Source organism: Citrus clementina, unplaced genomic scaffold (genome assembly GCF_000493195.1).
Source record: "Citrus clementina cultivar Clemenules unplaced genomic scaffold, Citrus_clementina_v1.0 scaffold_9, whole genome shotgun sequence".
NCBI classification, from domain to species: Eukaryota; Viridiplantae; Streptophyta; class Magnoliopsida; order Sapindales; family Rutaceae; genus Citrus; species Citrus x clementina.
The window spans coordinates 13,629,046-13,651,121 of NW_006261964.1; the positions used below are offsets into that span (position 1 = coordinate 13,629,046).

Here is a 22,076-nt window from a genome sequence, read left to right on the forward strand (position 1 = left end):
TCAGCTCCCGACTGAGTATGTTGGGTTCCCTCTCTCTCTCTCCCTCCTTAGAGAATTTGTATTTTGAGTTCACTTGAAGATAAGCTCTTGAATGAAATGGTGATATTTTACAGAGTTACGCCTAGCAAGTGTTTGACAGAATGCCTAAAAGGATAAAAATTGTTATAGGCTTTTATTTATGAGAGGTTCTACCTTTAAATGCAACTGAGGGACTTGAAAATTGCAAGGAACCCATTTAACAGACAACATCTTTTTTTGCAGTGGTCTTAACTTGTGTACAAACTTGATGAGCTTGGATAATGAATGTCCCTTTTACAGTGAACTCAATGACACCAAAATAGAACCCATATATTTTATCCCATCCATATAGTACAATCGATGTCTCATTTTGTATGTGTAAGAAGTGGCAATTCTTTTGTTTGACATGCAACAAAATTGAAACGCCATCTTATAAAAAACTCTGTATCTATGAGAGCGCTTTACTTAAGTGAAAGCAATTGTGAGCCCTGCTTTTACATTCGCTTTTGAAGGTTTATTGTGTAAGAAAAAGCTGTCTTTTCTTTTTTAATTTTCTTTTAATGTTTGATTTAATTTTTTAAACTTATTCTACCTTTTCTTCATATTCTTTTCTTTCTTTTATTGTGTTTTTTTTATTAAACTTAAAACTTTGTTTGGAAGTTAGAAGCTTTGAGAGTAATGAAAAAAAGGGCAAAAGAGAAAAAGGTTTTTACTTTTTAGGCAAATGTGCTTGGTACATGTGTTTATCTTTTTATTTATTTACTTTAAAATTTGAGCTTTGAGGTTCTTTGCATGTTTTCTTAAGCATGTTAAAGAAACATTGTTGTAGAGATAAAAAGCTGAAAGTTAAAGAGCGTGTTTGGTTTCCTTTGTTTTCTCTATAATTTTTTAATAATGGGTTTGAAGCACTAACATTTAATGTGGTGATAAATTAATAAAACCTTTAATTTACTGTTGTATTGTTGGGTTAAATTGATGAAAGATCTAATTTATTGTTTTAAGGGATTGAAAATCTGCATTTTTGAATAATGATTCTCCATTCATTGCATGTGAAATTCTCCATTTCTAACTTCAATTATAAATATCTGGAGTGAGTCTTGTGTGAAGATATTTGCATTTCATAAAATGTGAACTTTTGGGTGTGTGCACTTGGAACTCTGTAGAATTCAAGCAATCCAGAAAATATGGACATCCGTATTTTAGAAAATTTAAATAAAGAAGTGCTTTGTTCTAATTTACTATATTCTTAAATAATGCTTGTAGTTTGTATCAGTTCATGTATTTATTCCAATCATTTTTTTCTATTATGTTGTTTCAACATTTCATGTTTGATTATGCATGTAAAGTTCATATGCGAATGCTATTATGCAATGTGCCTTTTATTAAGTTTATAAATTGGGTTGATTGATTCTGTATAAACCTGTCTGTTGGATTTAGGTTGGAATGTGGTTGGGTGTATGGCTGATATTAGAGTGTTGTTGGAAGATGGCAGTTGCTGCCTATGAGTTAGAGTATTGCTAGGTGTGTGGCTGTTGGAATATGCTATTTTAACTGAGAGTTTTGCTGGAAGGCTTGTTGTTGGAATACTTGCATTAATTTTTGGAAGTTTTGTTGGATACCTTAGCTTGGTGGTTGGAGTTTTAATTGCTTTTCTTGGAGTTTGATTGGAATTTAATTGTTATTTTATACTGTGGGATCATTTTTTCAATTTGAAATGTTTTATTATGTATTAATGGTGATCACATTGGAGACTAATTGAATTTCTTTTAAAATTAATTTGTTAGATTGAATGGATTTTAATTAATATTAATTATTTTTTAATGATATTTGTTTTATCAATTAATTAAATTTGTAAACAGGAATTCATCAACCAAATATAATTATAATATAATTTTTTAAAAAAATCAAAACTTTATATGACGGAAAATAGCCGTCATACGTTCTGTCATAAATAATTTCCTGTCAAAATCAAATAATGAATTTACAAATGATAATTTAATTTCCTGCCAAAAATTAAAAAAAAAAGTGAAAAATTTAAATAAATTTTAAATTTCAATTGAATTATTTTTTTACATTAAAATATTGTGTGACAGATATATGACTATGAAAAACCATCATGAATTCATGACGGAAAATATTTTATTATAAATTAATGACAGTGACATAGATGACAGATACACTATCTGTCATGCACCCCCTTTTATGACAGTTATTTTCCGTCATCTATTATCTGTTTTCTTGTAGTGACAGTTGATCATATCTCAAAATGGATTGAAGCAATTTATTGTCGAAATAATGATAGCAAAACTGTGGTTAAATTTTTAAGAGAAAAAAATTTAAGTCGATTTAGAATCCTTCGAGCCATTATCAGTGATGGAGGTAAGCATTTTTATAATAAGTCATTTGAATCTTTAATGAAAAAACATGGAATTACATATAAAGTTGCTACCCCTTATTATCCTCAAACAAATGGTCAAGTTGAATTAGCAAATAGAGAAATAAAACAAATTTTAGAAAAGACAATTAACCCAAACCGCAAAGATTGGTCTCTTCAACTGACTAATGCACTCTGGGCCTACTATACTGCATTTAAGACATCTTTAGGAATGTCACCTTATCGACTAGTTTATGGTAAACCTTGTCACATACTTTTTGAACTTAAACATAAATCATTTTGGGCTATTAAAGTTTTTAATTCAAATTTGAATGATATTGGTAATATGCGAAAATTGCAATTGAATAAACTTGAGGAATTAAGGAATGATGCATATGAAAATTCAAGAATTATTAAGGCAAGAATAAAAGCTTTTTATGATAAAAGAATTTTCAGAAAAACATTTGAGATTGGTCAAAAAGTGTTGCTTTATAATTCTCATCTTCATTTGTTTCCAGGAAGGTTAAAGTCAAAGTGGAGTGGCCCATTTGTTGTAAAAAATGTATATCCATATGGGGTCATATAAATTGAGAATGCAAAGAACGGTGTCACATTTAAAGTTAATGGACAAAGATTAAATATCATATTTGGAATACCAATCACATGAAGAAATCACCGAAATAAATTTGAGTGACCCACCAAATCTTGATTAAGCTTTTAATGAATGTTTTAACTTTTCACTGTTGCTTTACCGTTTGAATGATACGTGTTATGATGTTTCTTGCTTAAGTGTGTTTGATAATTGTGTTTTGTTCGTCATTGTACATCATGAGCACCTCAATAAAGAAGATTCTACTTAGACATCTTAAAAACCTTTTGCGAGTGAAATTTCACTTGAGAGGACTGATACAAAGTTATAAATCACATCCAATTTGGAAACTACAACCACCAACATTAGTGTTCTACGTTGAGGATATAGAAAGACAACTCAGAGAAATAGAGGGTGGTATATATGAATTTCAATTGGAGCTTGAGGTTAATTCAATAAGAGCACGAGTGTGAGTTCATTTTCCTTTTTACATTGTGTGTTTCTTTTTGTTGCTCGCTTTAACGTTTGATTTGATTTTGTAGATTTGATTTTCTTCATTTTGGTGTGTTTTGATTTATTTTCCCGTATAAATGGCGGATAATGATAGTCCGTGACTTCTTAAGTCGGTATCCTCAGTTTCCCACAATAACTGAGATCCCAAAATCAAACATGGAAGAAATACAACATAAATTGCATAAGCATTATCATTCTCTCCCTCAAAATGCACTCAAAAAAATTTACAAAGCTCGTTGTGAAAGAATGTGTTTGTTAATGATCAACAGAATTCCTCCTGGTATTCGTTGGTGAATTAAAGTAAAGGTCCGATTAGTTGGTGAGTTTCTGATCCATTTATTTCTTACATGCCTGGTTTTGGTAAAAGCACATTTGCTAAAAAACGGAGAGCTAAAAGACTTGGCTCAGAATGTCATAACTATGTAAGACTTAGTTATAAACGAGAAATTTGTAAATCTTTAGGAATGATTTTTGATAATTGAGAAGATAAAATTAAATTCGTTAAGGATGGTCTGAGTAAAGAATCATTGGATGATATCTTACGATCTCTTGAGACACATCGAAGTAGACATGTGCAATATGAGATACATAGGTTATATAGATTATTCCAAAAAGAAAGTGCACAATTTAGTCTTGAGAATTTGACTAAAAAACAACTTGTTTGCCAGTTTATAAGAAAACTTAATGGGAAGCTTATCCTCGACCCATAGAGAGCGTTCAAACCGTTATTGGACGTAAAACCAGAGGAAGATGTGAGCCACAATCACCACTACCGGTAAATATCTTTTTATTTTATTGTTCTACTAAATATATTTTCAATAAATCAAAAATTCAAATATAAAATATGGATAAAATTAAATAGAAAATAATTTAATTTATATAATTAAAAATAGAATTTGATTAAATCATATTTTTCTACTAAAAGTTTCACCTCACCCTAACTATTAGTATTTAACTAAACATGTTTAAAATAAAATGAATTATTAAAATTAAAAAAATCATAATAAAAAATATTTAAAATTTGAAAATAAAACTAATTTTAGTTATTGAAAATATATTATAATGAGAGATGAAAAGAAGAAATTAAGAAGAAATTGAGGAGAAAGAAGAGAAGGAAAGGTGTGGAAAGGGTATATTGCAAAAAAATAAAAAAAATAAAAAAATTAAATGTGTTTAATTTTGTTATATCTAGAATCCGAGTAATTAAGTCCATTGGGGTGTTTCAACACCTAATTCCCTAAGGCCAACTGGTTTAGAAGTCATTGGCCTAAAGCTCGCTACATAGGTTATAAATATATTGTTTGCTTATTTATTAAAGACCCGAATAATTAAGTCCGTATGGGTGTTTTAACACTTAGTGCCCTAAGGCCAACTGGTCTTGGAGTCACTGGGCTAAAGCTTGTTACATGGGTTAAAAATGTAATTTTTTAAACAATTATTTGAATAATCTACTGCCTGAAAATATAATTTCTAATGAGTTTTAGCATAAAAATGTTGTTTTCTTTTAATGAAACCCCATAAGTATTGTGTTAATTACTTGAACACAAAAGAAAGTTTATGATATTCTGCATAATGAGTGAACGACAAAGAGTTAGAAAAATTTAGGAGAGTTTATTTATTTGGTAGTTTAGAGGATAGATGAACAACTATTAACTTGCATGTGAATTTAGTAAATCTTAATTTAATATAACGCTTTAATTGGTAGGTGCTAACAATAAGCTGGTTGGGGGTGCGATTAGTGTTAAAAATTGTATGTTTGTTAGAGGGTAAAAATATTATTTTGTGCTTATATTATAATTTATATTTTTAATTATGTAACATATTAAGAATTTCTAATAATTTTTTTAAATATTTGATTTTGTGTATTTTTATGTGTTTATTAAGTAAAAATAATAATTTCACGCAATTTGAGGCTCCAAACAAATGTACGAATGTCAAATTTAGATTCCGAAGGCCCGAAAAATTAGGTCATCGCCGAGGAGGATCCGAGACTTTTGTTGTAAAATTATAAGTTTTTACGACAGTAAATGTGGTAACTGTGAAATTATAAGTTTTTATCATATTAGGTATGATAATTGTTAGTGGAATGTGTTAGATGTGCTTGAGTAGATTAAGTTAGGTTTATGTTTTGTTAGTAGGACAAATATATGACTAAGATGTAATTAGTTTTATTTAATTGTGTGGTGTAGATTAATCATGTATTAGTATAAATGGAGTGGGGGGATCACACCTCTCCACACATTTCCTTCTCTTCTCTCCCCTCAATTTCTTCTTCTCATCTCTCTTTGTAATATATTTTCTATAAATAAAATTAGTTTTATTTTCAATTTTCAAATATTTTTTATTATGATTTTTTAAATTTTAATAATTCCTTTTATTTTAAACATGTTTAGCTAAATACTAATAGTTAGGGTGATGTGAAGCTCTTAGTAGAAAAATATGATTTAATCAAATTCTATTTTTAATTATATAAATTAAATTATTTTTTATTTAATTTTATCCATGTTTTATATTTTGAAATTTTGATTTATTGTAGACAAATATGGGAGTTTGACAAAATGAATTTTTAATATCTTAGTATAAAGTATGGTAAAATGGTATTTTGACTTATTGTAGAAAAATTAAGTTTTGCCATATTAAGTACTTAATCCATAATAAAATTAATGGGAAAATAATTGTAATTTATACAATTAATATTTTGTTCAATAAAATGAAAATAAAAAAGAATTTATTAAATTATATTTATTACTAGGAGTGGATCCATAACCATAAGTAATTCAATTTCATAGTTTTTCTCCACATATTTTTAAATTTATTTTCATTTTTTTATATAAACTTAAATAAACAAATTAAATCATTTCTCTATGGATCGACCTCGGACTCACCGAGAAATAGTATAATTAGACACTCTTATACTTTAGAGTAAATTAAACACTTTTAAATCAAGTCAGACGAGATCAAAGATGATAACTTTTTGGGCGAACTAATCCTCAAATGTATTAGGAAGACAATCATTCTCAACATAATGCATGTGATCAGAATCAACCAAGAACTTTGAGAGACTACATGAATCCAACCAGAACCAAAGCACAGTCGTATATAGTATTTCCTCCAAAAGCATCTCGATTCAACTTCAAATAAGATATTATCCAACTTTTACCAACATTTCATGATTTAGAATATGAAAATCCATACTTACATCTAAGAGATTTTAAAGAAATTTGTAATACATACACAAACCAAAATTGTAATATAAGCATAATTAGATTAAAGCTTTTTCCTTTTTTATTAAAAGATAAAGTTAAAATTTGGCTACAAAACCTTAGATTTGGATCAATAAAAACTTAGAATAACATGCAAGAACAGTTTTTGAAAAAAATTATTTCCACCTCATAAAACCAATTCTTTTAAAAGACAAATCACTTCTTTAACTAAAAAAAAAAGGAGAAATATTATACCAATGTTGGGATAGGTTTAAAGAATTGCTTAACGTATATCCACACCATGGTTTTGAAACTTGGCAATTGGTCACTTATTTCTACGAGGGCTTGATACCCTAAAGTAGACAAGTTGTTGAAATGATGTGTAATGGTGAATTTAGAGATAAAAATCCTGAAGATGCATTAGATTACCTTGACCAATTAGCTGAAAATGCACAACATTGGGATATTGTTGGAACTTTTGAAATGATAAATAAACCACAACCATCTCCATCAAGTCTAGAAATCCATAACCTTAGGGAAGATCTTGATTTACAAGGAAAATTTACATCCCTAGTTAGGAAGGTTAAAGCTTTGGAGCATAAAAAGAGTGATTAAGTAAAATTTGTTCAAGAAATTGCATGTAATATTTGTAGTTCTAATGATCATTTCACTCAAGATTGTCCCACTCTGCCTGCACTTAAAGAATGTCTACATGATCAAGCTAATGTCATTAACACTTTCAATAAGTCAAACCCATATTCCCAAACTTATAATTTTAGTTGTAGAAATAATCTAAATTTTAGTTGGAGGAATAATAATAATGCACAATCTTCACAAGCACCACCTCCATAAAATTTTCAAAATGCTCAGCCTTATGCACAATATGTTCCACCACCATGGAAAAATCTAGAAGACAAATGCATTCATTCATCAGAAAGCAAGATGTTATCAATAATCAAAATGCACAAAATTTTTCTGATTTGAAAGATACTCTTGCTACAATTGCTTTTGCACTCACCTAGCAAAGAAATAACTAGTGTTCTACCTGAACCACCATTTCTGCATGCATTGAATAAACCAAATAAATCAAACAACTCTTTTGAAATTTATGAAATCTTTAAGCAAGTTAAAGTTAACATTCCTCTATTAGATGTAATAAAGCATGTACTTTCATATGCCAAATTTTTAAAGGACTTGTGCAATATTAAGAGGAAATTGAAGTCAAGAAAGAGTGCTTTCATGGCCGAACAGGTAAATACCATTCTGTATTATTGGTGATCACAGAATTGAGCATGCTTTACTAGATCTTAGTGCTAGTGTTAGTTTGCTTCCATATTCAATTGATCTTTAACTTGATCTTGGCGAGTTAAAATCATCTTCAACTACACTTTTGCTTACTGATAGATCAGTTAAAGTACCAAAAGGAATAATGGAAGATGTTTTAGTACAAGTTGATAAATTCATATACCATGTGGATTTTATTGTCTTAGAAATTGAACCTATTGTGAATAATTATAAATCAATTCTTATAATTTTAGGTTGTCCATTTTTAGCAACTACTAATATTTTGATTAATTGTAAGAAGTGTTTAATGAATTTATACTTTGAAAATATGACTCTGGAATTGAATGTTTTCAACATGTGCAGGCAACCTAATGAAGAAAATGAGAATGAAGATGATACTAATGAACAAAAGGAATTGCTTGAACCTTGTATAGAGGAAAAAATTCAAAAAAGGGATTTTTCTAAACTTTTTAATATTTGTTTAGTTAATTTAATTAAGTCAAATAAGTAACTTAAACTTGATATTTTTAATATAAATTTGTTGCTTGATTCTATATAGACTTTACAAAATTATGATGAAGAGCCAAAATTTAAGGAGTTTGGAATTATTGAGAAGACAGAACAACAAGAAGCACCTAAACTGGAATTGAAACCTTTGCCTAATGGATTGAAGTATGCTTTTCCTGGAGAAGAATAAACTTATCCTATTGTGATTTCTTCTACTACTCTAACAAGCGATCAAGAAGGTAACCTACTAACTATTCTTAAAAAGTATAAAAAAAATGCAATTGGATGGACTTTAAATGGTATTAAAGGCATTAATCCCTTAATTTACACACTTAGAATTAATTTAGAAGAAAATACTAAAACAAAATTAAGAATGATTGTTTTAAAAGCTCAAATTATTTTTTATATATATTATCAAATTATAAAGGTTTTATATTCAATGAAAAGTGATTTCATGATCTTAGTTATTACATGTTAATGATTTAAAATTGAAAAAGTTTTGAGATCCTTGAAATTAGCAAATATTGCTTCAAATTCTGAAAATGGACTTATTTGATAAGTTTTATAAAGGTTTGGGTCATAGTATAATTTTATAAAGTTTTGAGGCCAAACTATAATTTTATAAAATAGTTCACTGTAGTTTTGGGTCATAGTATAATTTTATAAATTTTTGAGGCCAAATTATAATTTTATAAAATAGTTCACTGTAGTAGTCACTGTAGCAACGGCTAACCAACATCTTGATAACGGCTAGCCGACATCGAACAGATTGAAGAGTAGCCTCTGGACACTAACGGTGACCGACATCTTGAAAACGACGATCCGACAATTTAAAATTCTGCCCAATGGTAACTTGGACCAGTCAAAACAACGATCTGACTTCGAGTTAACGGCGATCCGACTTCGAGCAAAAAGTCAATAACGGCTAGTTTTCAGCTCCAACTATAAATAAACTCAATTAAATTCAAATAAGGGTGGATCACAACGTTTTCATTGATCAAATTATTGAGCATACAACTTTCCTTGAGCTTTAAATTCTTTTATACATCTCATCTAGTCACACTTTAGAATTTCGTTTGTAATCAAACATATTGTGTAAGAGAGATTTATTGTGTAATCTTTTGAAAATCAAATTGAGAGATTGTAAAGTGTTGGGATACACTTGGATTAAGAGATTGGGAATAATCTCCTGTTGTAAAGGTTATTAACACCTTGGAAGTCAATTGTAAGAGTGATTGAAGCCTTGGAGGCTTGCTTAGTGGAATCCTCAAGTCCGGTGATTTTGGAGGCGTGGACGTAGGCACGGTTAGCCGAACCACGTAAAAATCGCGTGTTTGATTTCTCTTCTCTTACTCTTTTATTATCTTGCTTAATTAAATTTATTGTTTTTGTTCTTATTAAGGCAATAGATTTAAATTGTTGTGTGGTTTATTTTGCATAAGTTTTGATAACCCAATTCACCCCTCCTCTTAGGTTGCTTAGATAGTATTTCAATGTCAACAACCTCAAAGAAAATTAAACCCACATATGGAAGAGGTAGTTGAAACAGAAATCTTTAAATTGCTTGAAGTGGGAATTATCTACCATTTTTTTATAGTAACTGGGTAAGTCCTACACAGGTAGTGGCTAAAAAATCTAGAATCGCTGTTGTTAAAAATGAAAAAAGTGAATTAATTCCAACACGAATTACATCTAGTTAGCGCATGTGCATTAATTATAGAAAGTTAAATGAAGCCACTAGAAAAGATCATTTTCCATTACCATTTCTTGACCAAATCTTAGAAAGAGTAGCTGGACATCCCTACTACTACTTTTTATATGGATATTCAAGTTATTATCAAATTCCTATAGCACTTGAAGACTAAGAAAATACCACATTTACATGTCCCTTTGGAATATTTGCATTTAAAAGAATGCCATTTGGGCTTTATACTACTCCTGCAACATTTCAAAGATGTATGCTAAACATATTTTATGATATGGTTGAACATTGTTTAGAGGTCTTTATGGATGATTTGACTATGTTTGGGAATTCTTTTGATGATTGCCTTGATAATTTGGAGAAAGTTTTAAAAAGATGTGTTGAAAAAGAACTCATGTTGAATTGGGAAAAATGTCAATACATGGTTACTTCCAGAATTGTTTTAGGTCATGTTGTATCTGTTAAAAAAATTGAAGTTGACAAAGCAAAACTAGAAGTCATATCTAAATTGCCACAACCAAAAATAGCTAGAGATGTGCGATCATTTTTAGCACATGCAGGATTTAATAAGAGGTTTATAAAAAATTTTAGTGTCATATCTAGACTACTTTGTAACCTCTTTTTAAAAGATGAACCATTTGAACGTACTGATGATTGCCAAAAATCTTTTGAGAAAATAATTTATCTTTTAACATATGGACCTATTATAAAATCTCCTGATTGGTCTTTGCCTTTTGAATTAATGTGTGATGCAAGCGATTTTGCTGTTGGTGTTGTTTTAGGACAAAGAAGAGATGGTAAGTGTTGCTGATTTTACTTCAATAGCTATGGTGTCAATGTGCAAGTGTACACAACAAGTAATAAAATGATGAGTATTCAAAAACGTCTCAACCGCAATTGATGCTATCAGACTTGCTACAGCAATTTCAGTAGTGCCATATATGTTCTAAATTAAATCAATACAACTAATATGACCAACTTAGCAAAATAAAATCACAATAATTAAAAATGTAATGAATAGAATTTGCACGTTAAACAAAAAGGTTAAACTAATATGAATTGAGTGGTTGAGTGATTAAATTCTCTTGATGGTGTTGACTGTTTTATTTATGTTAAGTTCAGTTGCTACAACATCTGCTACAGCACTGGGCAGATACTATTTTTATCCTTAGTGGTAGCATGTTGGATGTCTTATATCTTTATGCAATCTAACAATGATCAGTTGTTATACCTACATTAGATATAACATTACACATTTAGGTTCTCTTTACCCTACAAGGTGAATCGCTATATCTAGTTCATCACTAATCTTAGATTAAGCATGACCCTTTTAGGACTCAAGTTAAACTCAATTCAGGAAACTCAATCCAAGGCCGAGTATTGCTCTAATATGTTTTACTAGGATAGGCCCTTTTGTGGCTCTTTCCTGGCTTGTACCATTGAATGAGTGGTTAACCGAAAAATGCAGCAACATCCATATTAGTCAATTAACCATCAAACTAATTTAACACTTAACCACAAATAAATTTAGTTCATAATTTGTGAAAGGTAAATAAATAACGAGGTTCTAGCCATTGAATACATATTCATGATCAATGAATAACAAATAAACAAGAAAAGAATGAGAAAGAACGAATTCTAATCGATTCTGCAATTTCTTATACTGGTGCAGCCTTGAATCTTAATCGGGAATTCTGCTACTTTGCTGTTTCTTTTCTGTTTTAATCTTGATTGACGGCCCCCCTCTCTTTTTTTTTCATGTACGCCTCTTTTTATAATCGCAAATTAGGGTAATTGGAAACTTTAAGGTGTGAAGCTTCATATTAGAAAACTACAGATCGCAATATTCTGAATATCCTGCCCAGATTTTTCTGTCAATACTCGAGGATTGCTACAACAATGGTTGCTACAGCAATAGTTACAACATCTGCATTGTTCTAGCCTTGCTTCAAGTCTTCTGTAGCCATGTTCATTTGTCCTTTTTATAAATCCATTGCAACAACATCCTTTCCATAAAATTCAGGTTTCCAATTACCTATAATTAAACACATGTTTTAGGCATACAATTATTCAAAATCACACAAACTTCATCAAACTTAAACTAAGATAAATGCTAATGCAAACCAACATCAAAATGTACTAAAAGCACATCAATTACTCTCTAAGTAGTCTTGATTTAAGCCTAAAAGTCTTATGATAACTCTCATTTCATCGAGTTATCACACCTCAAACTTAAACCATTACTTGTCCTCAAGTAATGACAACAACATTAACACTACAATCACATAATCATACAACAAGCAACTTAGCTTTGTCATCGAATTTGTAAGGATTCTTCAACCCTCAGATCACACTCTTAATCATGCAAAATTTTCCATAGCAGTTCAAGTTTTAGGCTTAGGCCTCATTCTGTCTAGAGTGTGTGTGTGCTACTTTAATCAGATTCCTGAAATGCTATAGCATTTCACAGATATTGCATAAAATTCAGAGGTAGAACACTAATAGATTTACATCTAGGGGGCAACAATTACAGGCCAACTTAAATTGTGCTATTTAGCAAACATGTCAATCTGTCAAAAATCTCTCTTTAGTGTACCATTGATTTTTCATGTGAATATCAATCACTTGTAATAATGACACCCAATTATTTAATTAATGCACAAATCCGAGTTGCTGCAGCAATATGTATAATATGTTTATATCTATAGACATCTTTTAGTTCAAGGTTAAACATAGGGCTCATGAATAAACCTGACTATTTCCACATCTTAGACATAGGACTATCTCTAAAAGGATTTTATTTTTTTTATTTGCAATTACTACAGTAATGCTCATAACTCTTGTTGCTTTTGGACTCAAGTTGCATATGGAGTACATACTCAGCCATGGTTACTCAACAACTTAAGCCATAGGAGTAGCAATTATTTAACAACAAGCACACATATTTTTTTCTTTTCTCCCCCCCTCCCAAACTTGAGATTTGTTTGCCCTTTTTGTGTTCTCTGGTTTTGTTACAGCATTCTCATAGGACTTACTCAAAGCTTATGTGTAATGACAAAATTCAGCCTTTGTCCATGAACTGTTTTACTTGGTACTTTAAAATTAACACTCAAGTTATCCTCATTGGGTTTTTATTAGATCCACTCACAATTAGGTAACAGAGCTACATAACACTCTAAACAAAATACAATAAGTTAGCACAACTCCCCCTCAAACTTGAAGGGTGTTGTGCCCTCACATACATACAAAAACAATTAAACTACATATGCAGATGATGGTAAAAAGCATTAAACTGAAAGAAAAGTTCTGGAAAGGAAAGAAAGTAAATTAAGCTAGTAAAGGGAACTCCCCTGATGTGGTTTATTTTGCTGTAGCGTAAGATTCACTTCTTTTTCATGGCACTCCTCAAACGGTCTTTAGGGGAATCTTGAGGTGTGGCTGCAGACTTCTATTTCCTCTGGCGTGGTGTTGGACTAGTTGAGGGAGTACTAGCAATGGCAGCAGGGGTGGACTAAGTGGATCTTGTGCATTTGGGCTCTGGTTCTTTTGGTGCTGCAGCACCTCCAAAGGTAGCTCCTCTGCGTTTGCTGGTTGTCTTGGTAGTTGCAGCTGAGGCAGATTTTACTGCAGTAGTTTCCTCAGCAGTTATTTCAGTAATGATATCCAAGAGACGCTTTTTTGCTGCCAATGTCTGAGTGACTCTTTCAGCAGCTGCGTCTAACTCTACACCGATATCTGCTGAAACATCCTCGGAGTCCCCTTCACTTTCGACTTTCTCTTTGCCCTTACGAGATGGGACTTGGACTGGTGGTTCCTCCTCGACTTCATCTTCATCCTTATCTCCAATGGTGCACTTTCGTCTTGTCCGGGGGGAGGGGGTGTGATCTTGGATAACTCAACTTTGTCATCCCCTGAATCCCCTTCTTCCTCTTTTTCTATGGAACTGTGGGCTTGTAACCGAGGACCCTCTACTTCTATTGGAGCTAGCTGGTCTTCCTCGTCTGGCTTAATTTTACTATCTAGTTCTATTGCAGCTTTCTCACTCTCTGCTGCTGGGTCTCCAAAGTTGAACTGCTGCAACAAAGGGTCTGGCAAATCTAGGTGTTGGTTTTTCATGAACATAGCAAACTGAGGCAAATGGTTCTCTAAATGCATTAAATATGCCCAGAATTTGTTATTCTCTCGTTGTTGTGCAGTAACACACTGGGTAATGTTGTCACTTAGTTCTTGCAGTCTTCTCTCCACCCCAATAGCTCTTCTTGTACTTGTTACAGCAACTGGTTCTGATAGTGCTGCAGCAGTTTCTCTAGTAATTCATTCGATTTTTTGAGCATTCAAAGCTCCTGCATTCTTAATGTGCTCATCTTGAACAGTAGCCCTCACCCCAGATACTAAGCATAAGATAGTAATAAGAGATAGAAACAAGAGGGCTGCTGTTTTATGTTGTTTCATGGCACACTCCCTAATTTCCCTTTCAATTATAACTCCCATATCAATTAGTATCCCCCGAACAATGACATATAAAAGCACCAATCGTTCTTGTGATACAGTGGTGATGTCTGTAGTGGGCATCAATCTAGATTTTAAAAATTTGACCCACACTTTAGCAACATGTTTAAGATCAATTATATTGATCACACGACCTTCCTCGTTAGCCCATGATGTCCTTTTTACAGTAAGGGTTTTGAGTACGTTATTCCATGTTTTATCAGTCATGTTTGCAATCAGCTTGGAATACTCACACTCCACGTCAGAGGGAAGGTTATAAAAAGCCTTAATGACTCGTGGGTCTAAAGGGACAAGGGAGTTTCTTAGCCAAATTGTTTTCTGTTCCTAGCCCAGCATGTTGGCATAGAATTCCTTCACTATGGTCACCACAGGGTCTCTCAGATATTGGCAAAAGTCTACCCATCCCCGTCTTGCTACAGCAGCTTGGATGGTTTGAACAATTCCCAAGGGCTTTGGTAGACATTGGAAGCCTTTTTCTTCCAAAATTTTTCTTGGCTCTATAAATTCTTCAAATTGTTCTTCTGCCTTGTAACCCTAGAAGCAGGAAGGGTCCTTAAGACGTTGTGCTCTAACCTTGTATTTAGGCATTGTTGGAGCAAGTTGAAGGTACTTGCAAGAGAATAAAGGTGCAGTTGCTACAAGGAGTTGTACGAGTATCGGTTTGGTTCCTGTCTATCTTGTTAAGTGTAATACTGCAGTAATCAGCATGGGCATCCCATCTCCTCTAACTACTCTTCATTTTTTTTAAAAATGGACATAAAAGGAAATTAGTTAATAAAATAAAGAAATTGACGAAAATTATAAAGAAAAATAGGATAACTTAAGTCTAAAGAAAAGAAAAAACAAATCCAGATAACTTTCTTAATTGTTGGGTTGCCTCCTAAACAGCGCTTGATTTTTGGTCCTTCAGCCTGACCTTCATTGATTCCTCACAATGTTGTATCTTTGAGGACCATATCCTCCTTTGAGTGGTCTACAACAGAATCCATATAATGTTTTACTATGTGATCATTAACCTTGAATTCTTAGCCTGTTCTTTCATCTAAAAGGTCCACAACCCCATGATGATGGATTTTAACTAGCTTGAAAGGTCCTGACCACCTAGATTTCAATTTACCCGAAAATAACTTTAATCTTGAGTTGGCCTGGATTTAAGCTCTTTTGTTGAATGTGCTTGTCATGCCATTGTTTTGTTTTTTTCCTTGTAGATCCTTGCATTTTCATAGGAGACCCACCTTAGTTCATCAAGTTCACAAAGTTGAAGCTTCCTCTATTCTGCTGCGGCATGTATATCCAGGTTTAATTACTTTAATGCCCAATATGCTTTATGTTCTAACTCAAGGGGTAGGTGACAAGCTTTTCCATAGATGATTATGTATGGAGACATGCTAATTGGTGTCTTGTATGCTGTTCTGTAGGCCTATAAAGAGTCATGCAAATGCAATGATCAGTCATTTCTAGTGGGTTTCACTACTTTCTATAAAAAAAATTTAATCTCCCTATTGGACACTTCTGGTTGACCATTGAATTGTGGGTGATATGTTGTAGCAATCTTATTTTTAGTTCCATACTTAGACAATGCTGCAGTAAAGATCTTATTGCAAAAGTGAGTACCTTCATCACTAATGATTGCTCTTAAAGTTCCAAACCGCTAAAAGATATTTTTTTGAAGAAAATTCACCACTGCTTTGGCATCAATTGTTGGCATTGCTGCAACCTCCACCTATTTAGACACATAGTCCACAACAATTAGAATATATAAGTTCCCAAAAGATGGTGGGAATGGGCCCATGAAGTCTATCGCCCATACATAAAAGATCTCTACCTCCAAAATATTTGTTAATTGCATTTCATGTCTTTGAGATATGTTTTTTGTTTTTTTGGCACCTGTCACAACATTTAGCAAACTCATAAGTATCTTTAAAAATAGAGGGCCAGTAATAACCTGATTGTAGAACTTTGACAGCTGTTCTATGGCCTCCGAAATGTCCCTCATATGATGCAGCATGACATGAGTGCAATATATGTGGGATTTCTTCATCAGGTACACATCTTCGGATCACATGGTCTGAGTATAGCTTATATAAATATGAATCATCCCACTGGTAGCTTCTAATATCATGAAAAAATTTATTCTTCTATTGATAATTCAAATCAGGTGGTAATAACCCACTCAGCAAGTAATTAGCAAAGTTTGCATACCATGGGAGTCCAGTTTGCTGCAGCTTCTATGCATGTTGTAGCATCAACAGTTGCTCGTCAGGGAATGTTTTAGTGATGTCTTATTTGGTCAATGTGTTGGCATCTGCTTTAAGCCTTGAGAGATGATCTGCTACTTGATTTTCAATTCCTTTCCTATTATTGATCTCCAAATTAAACTCTTGTAACAATAGGATCCATCTGATCAATCTTGGTTTGGCATCCTTATTTGAAATCATATTTTATTGCTGCATGGTTAGTGTAAACTATCACTTTGGTGCCCACCAAGTAGGCTATGAATTTATCAAAGACAAACACCACTGTTAGCAACTCTTTTTCAGTATTGTGTAGTTTATCTAAGTAGTAGCAAGAGTTTTGTTGGCATAGTAAATGGAGTGAAAAATCTTGTTCTTTCTCTACCCTAGCACTGCTCTAACAGAATGGTCACTAGCATCACACATCAGTGCAAAATGTAGACCCTAATCTGGTGCTATAACAACTGGTGTTGTTACTAGAGCTTTCTTTAACTCACTAAAAGCCTTAACGCAATCTTCATCAAAAGTAAAAGGCCTGTCATGCTCCAGCAGCATACATAAAGGTTTAGCTATTTTGGAAAAATCTTTGATGAACCTTCTATAGAACTCAGCATGTCCAAAGAAACTTATAATACCCTTGACTGAAGTTGGAGGCGGCAGTTTATCTATCACATCTATCTTTGCCTTGTCCTCTTCCATTCCATTCTTGGACACTCTATGACCTAAAACTATACATTCGTGTACCATAAAGTGGCATTTTTCCCAATTGAGTACCAAGTTGGTCTCCTCACACCTTTTAAGTACATCTTCTAGGTTATGCAAACAATCTTCATATGCTTCCCCAAATACTGAGAAATCATCCATGAAAACTTCCAATGACTGCTCAACTATATTTGAAAAAATGGACATCATACACATCTGGAAGGTTGTTGGAGCATTACATAGACCAAATGGCATTCTTCTGAAAGCAAAAGTTCTGTAAGGGCAATGAATGTGGTTTTCTCCTGGTCCTCTGGTGCTATAGCAATCTAGTTGTACCTTGAATACCCATATAAGAAGCAGTAGTAATGTTTTTCAGTAAGTCTGTCCAGTATCTGATCTATAAATAGAAGTGAGAAGTGATCATTCCTTGTGGCTTTGTTAAGTTTCCTATAATGCATATAGACTCTCTATCCTGTTACTGATCTTGTGGGAATAAGTTCATTTTTCTCATTTGCCACAACAATTACTCCACCTTTATTTGGAACACATGTACTGGGCTCACCCAAGAACTGTCAAATATCGAATATATGATCCCAACATCCAGCCACTTGATGATCTCTTTTTTCACAACTTCCTTTATGATAGAGTTTAGTCTCCTCTGTTGCTCTACTGAATTGCTGTAACAATCATCTACTAGAATCTTGTGCATGCATATGGATGGGCTAATTCCCTTAATATCTGCCATAGTCCATCCAATTGCCTTTTTACATTTCACCAGCACTTCTACCAAACTCCTTTTTTTATCTGCATTTAAAGAAGATGAAATGATTACAGGAAGTGTATTATTTTTGCCAAGATAAAAATATTTCAAGTGTGACGGTAAGAGTTTCAATTCTAAAATAGGAGGTGATTCAATAGATGAAATTGTTGGTTTTACTTCTCTATTTGAAAGATCTAGAGATTCAAAGCGCCTGTCATGTCTTACAGATTGCTTTTCTCCTAACCATGTTATATCTCGGTTGCTGCAACATCCTCTTCTTCAAGTCAAAAGTAGCAGCTCTGATTTCTTCTTTGCTGCAGTAGTTGTCTATTCTTTCTGTTGCAATAGAGTCTACAACACTCAGAAAATTACAGTCTTCAACCCCATCAGGATTCTTCATAACTTCCAACACATTGAAGGTGACTTGTTGGTCATTCACCCTTATGGTTAACTCTCATTTCTGCACATCAGTTAATGTCTTCTCTATTGCTAGGAAAGGTCTACCAAGTATAATTGGTACATCCTTGTCTGTTTCAAAATCTAATACAATAAAATCCACTGGAAAAATGAATTTGTTTGCCTTTACTAAGACATCTTCAATCTTTTCCTCAGGGTATGCATGAGATCTGTCAACAAGTTGTAAAGTGACTATTGTTGGTCTGTATTCACCAACTCCCAATTGCTTAAATACAGATAAGGGCATGAGATTAATACTTGCTCTTAAGTCACAAAGTGCTCTACCATTGTACCTAATTCCAATAAAACATGGTATTGTGAAGCTTCTTGGATCTTTCAATTTTTGAGGAATCTTATTCTGAAGCATATAGCTGCATTCTTGTGTTAAAGCAACATTTTCAAATTCTCCAAGCCTTCTCTTTCTTGCCAAAATATCCTTCAAGAATTTCACATAATTGGGCATTTGTTCTAAAGCTTCCACAAAGGGAATGTTGATATGCAATTGCTTCAACACTTCCAAGAATTTGTTGAATTACTTATCTTGTCTCTCTGGGTTGTTACTGCTGGTGTTACAGCTTTTACTTCAACAAGTACTGAGTGATTTCTTCATGTGATTGTTGTAGCCTGACTACTTTCACTAGTATTTTGATAACTGGGTTACTGCAACTCTTTTTCAACTTGAAATTCCTCTTGAGATGATATAAGTTGTTGAGTGTTAGAAAATGTATATTTATAAAGGAGAAAACCATCATTTTACATTTCAAGTCTTACTAACAACCCTTACTTTTATGTATTTAACCTTCTTGTGATTTAATTAAATATGTTTTATTTTAATTAAGTATTTTATGTATTTTAGGGGCATCATAGTCATTTCACAATAAACGAGAAATCAGATGGCAAAACGGACATCACTTTTGAACTCAGGACGGTCGAAAACCTTAGGAGGAGCATAAAAGGAAAAATGGCACTGTTCACATGTACGGTACTATTCACGTGTACGGTACTGTATACGTTACTTTCAGGACACTGTTCACATAGACGGACCGATGATGTGGCATTGACTGATGAGGTGTCACGATCCTGTTGGACTAAAATTCTTATATACTGTTGATGGTGACGTGGCAGCATATCAGTGGACGAAAAATCTCGCATACGGTGGATGCATCACACAGGATTATTTTCAACCAAACTGCGTTACTGTTCATCCGAGTCAAACCGCGTTACTGTTCAAAGTCGGGTCAAACCGTGTTACTGTTCATCCGCGTGGTCAAACTGTGGACTATTGACTAATGACGTGGCGCAATCCTGAGCGTCCAAACTGTTTTTAATCCAATGGCCATGATTTACTCCATGTATCTATAAAAAGGGGGCCTCTCCCCCCTAATTTGATATCTCTGAATCCATTTTTGGGATCCATTTTCTGTAATTCCTTCTCCATCTTGTATTTTCTTCGTATTTTAATAAATTTCCATTTTGCCCCTAGTTCAATTATGAGTGGCTAATTTTCTTTCAAGCTTGGGTTGAAGGTGAAGTCTCAACATGTGTCATGGGCTTAATTTGGTAAATTTATTTTCTCTTCCCCTCTAGTTTTTGTGGATGTTTTGACTTCTCGTCGACAAATAATACTAATCTTGTCTAGTACCGCCTTGGTTTCACCGGCCCTCTAGTACAAGGTTATTATTATTTGGCACGATAAGCCCTTAGCACCATATTGATTAGAGCGTGGTTCATGAGGTGTGGATTCCCCCCTCATGATTTAATTGGCATTAATAAGGATTATTTAGCCCATGATGCATGTTGATACGGATCCAGATACCCAAGTACGTCATTTTAATAGAATTCTCTTCAATTTATTCTCGCCATTTCAATTCCAATTTTAGAATTTATTCTCGCTATTTTAATTTAAGTTTTAGCATATCCCAAATCATTTCCACCACAAATCTAATCACCCATTTACAAAATTAATTCTACACAATTAAAATCCACCTCCTCGTGGGATCGACACTCATCACCATTAGTCTATACTACAATAGATTCGTGCGCTTGCGAGTACATTAAAATTTGCACAACATAAGTTCCATCTTTTTTCTTGGCTTACCAATAAGGATGTCAACACCCTTCCCAGACCTTAAATTGATCACCTTGCAATGTTCCTTAACCTCTCTTCTTGGATCTTTTGTGTTGCTGGGTAAATTCCCCTGAGGTATGTTATTTAATGCTGTAGCAAGCTGTCCAAATTGATTTTCCAAATTTCTCAATAATACAGCCCGACTTTGAACAACTACTTTACTCTTCACAATGTATTCTTTAATCAGTGTTTCCAAGGAGCTAAATTGATCATTGCTAGTGTTTCTTTACCCTTGATTCTGCTGATGAAAACCAGGTGGCTGAGTAGGTCTGTTCTGTCCACTGGATGCTGCAGCATGCTGGTTCTGCTCTATGAAAAGTTTGGGTGCTGCTTCCATCCAAGGTTGTAGGCATTGGAATATGAATTGTTCTAGTTCTGTCTATTAAAGTTGCCCACATAATTTACTGATGCCGGATTCCCTGAGCAATCATCAAATAAATGCCCCTCTCCACAGTACATATAGGAAATCTCAGCAACTTGATTGACAGTTGCTAGAGCAGTGGTTATAGCTTTCACCATATTAGTCAATGATATTACTTGGGCTGATAATGATATAAATGCATCCATATTGTATATCTTTGCTGCTCCTTTTGCTGTAGTTTGTCTAGTTGATGGCCATTGATAGTTATTATTAGCAATTCTCTCCAAAATTTCATAAGCTTCATTGTAAATTTAGATAATAAAGCCCCATTTGTTGAAGTATCGACCATCAATTTACTGCTTGGGTTTAACCCATTATAGAGGTTTCTAAGGTATGCAGCAAGTAATGCCATGATGAGGACATCTCCTGAGCAATTCCTTAAATCTTTCCCAAGTATCATACAACCTTTCATCTTCTAGTTGATGAAAATAAATGATCTCATTCCTCAACTTTGCATTTTTGGTTGGTGGGAAGTACTTCATCATAAACTTATTAGCCAAGTCATTCCATATTGTGATGGAGTCTGGTTGTAAAGAGTTCAACCATGCTCTTGCTCGATCTCTTAAGGAGTGAGGAAAGAGTCTTAGTCTCAATGCATCATGTGATGCTCCAACAATTTTAAAAGCATCACTTACTTACAAAAACAACTTAAGGTGGAGATGAGAATCTTTTAATG

The 22,076-nt window shown here is 33.1% G+C and overlaps 1 protein-coding gene and 1 non-coding gene across 2 annotated transcripts; one reads left to right on the forward strand and one right to left on the reverse strand.

Annotated features, from left to right (window-relative positions):
• Positions 1-18,849: 18,849 nt before the first annotated feature.
• On the reverse strand, positions 18,850-19,314 carry LOC112099271. Its single transcript, XM_024186541.1, has one exon. The coding sequence runs from the start codon at positions 19,312-19,314 to the stop codon at positions 18,850-18,852; it is 465 nt and encodes a 154-aa protein (XP_024042309.1).
• A 2,431-nt stretch (positions 19,315-21,745) lies between these two features.
• LOC112095553 lies at positions 21,746-21,852 on the forward strand. Its single transcript, XR_002903932.1, has one exon. It is a non-coding gene; the product is annotated as a small nucleolar RNA R71 (small nucleolar RNA).
• The last annotated feature ends 224 nt before the right edge of the window (positions 21,853-22,076 follow it).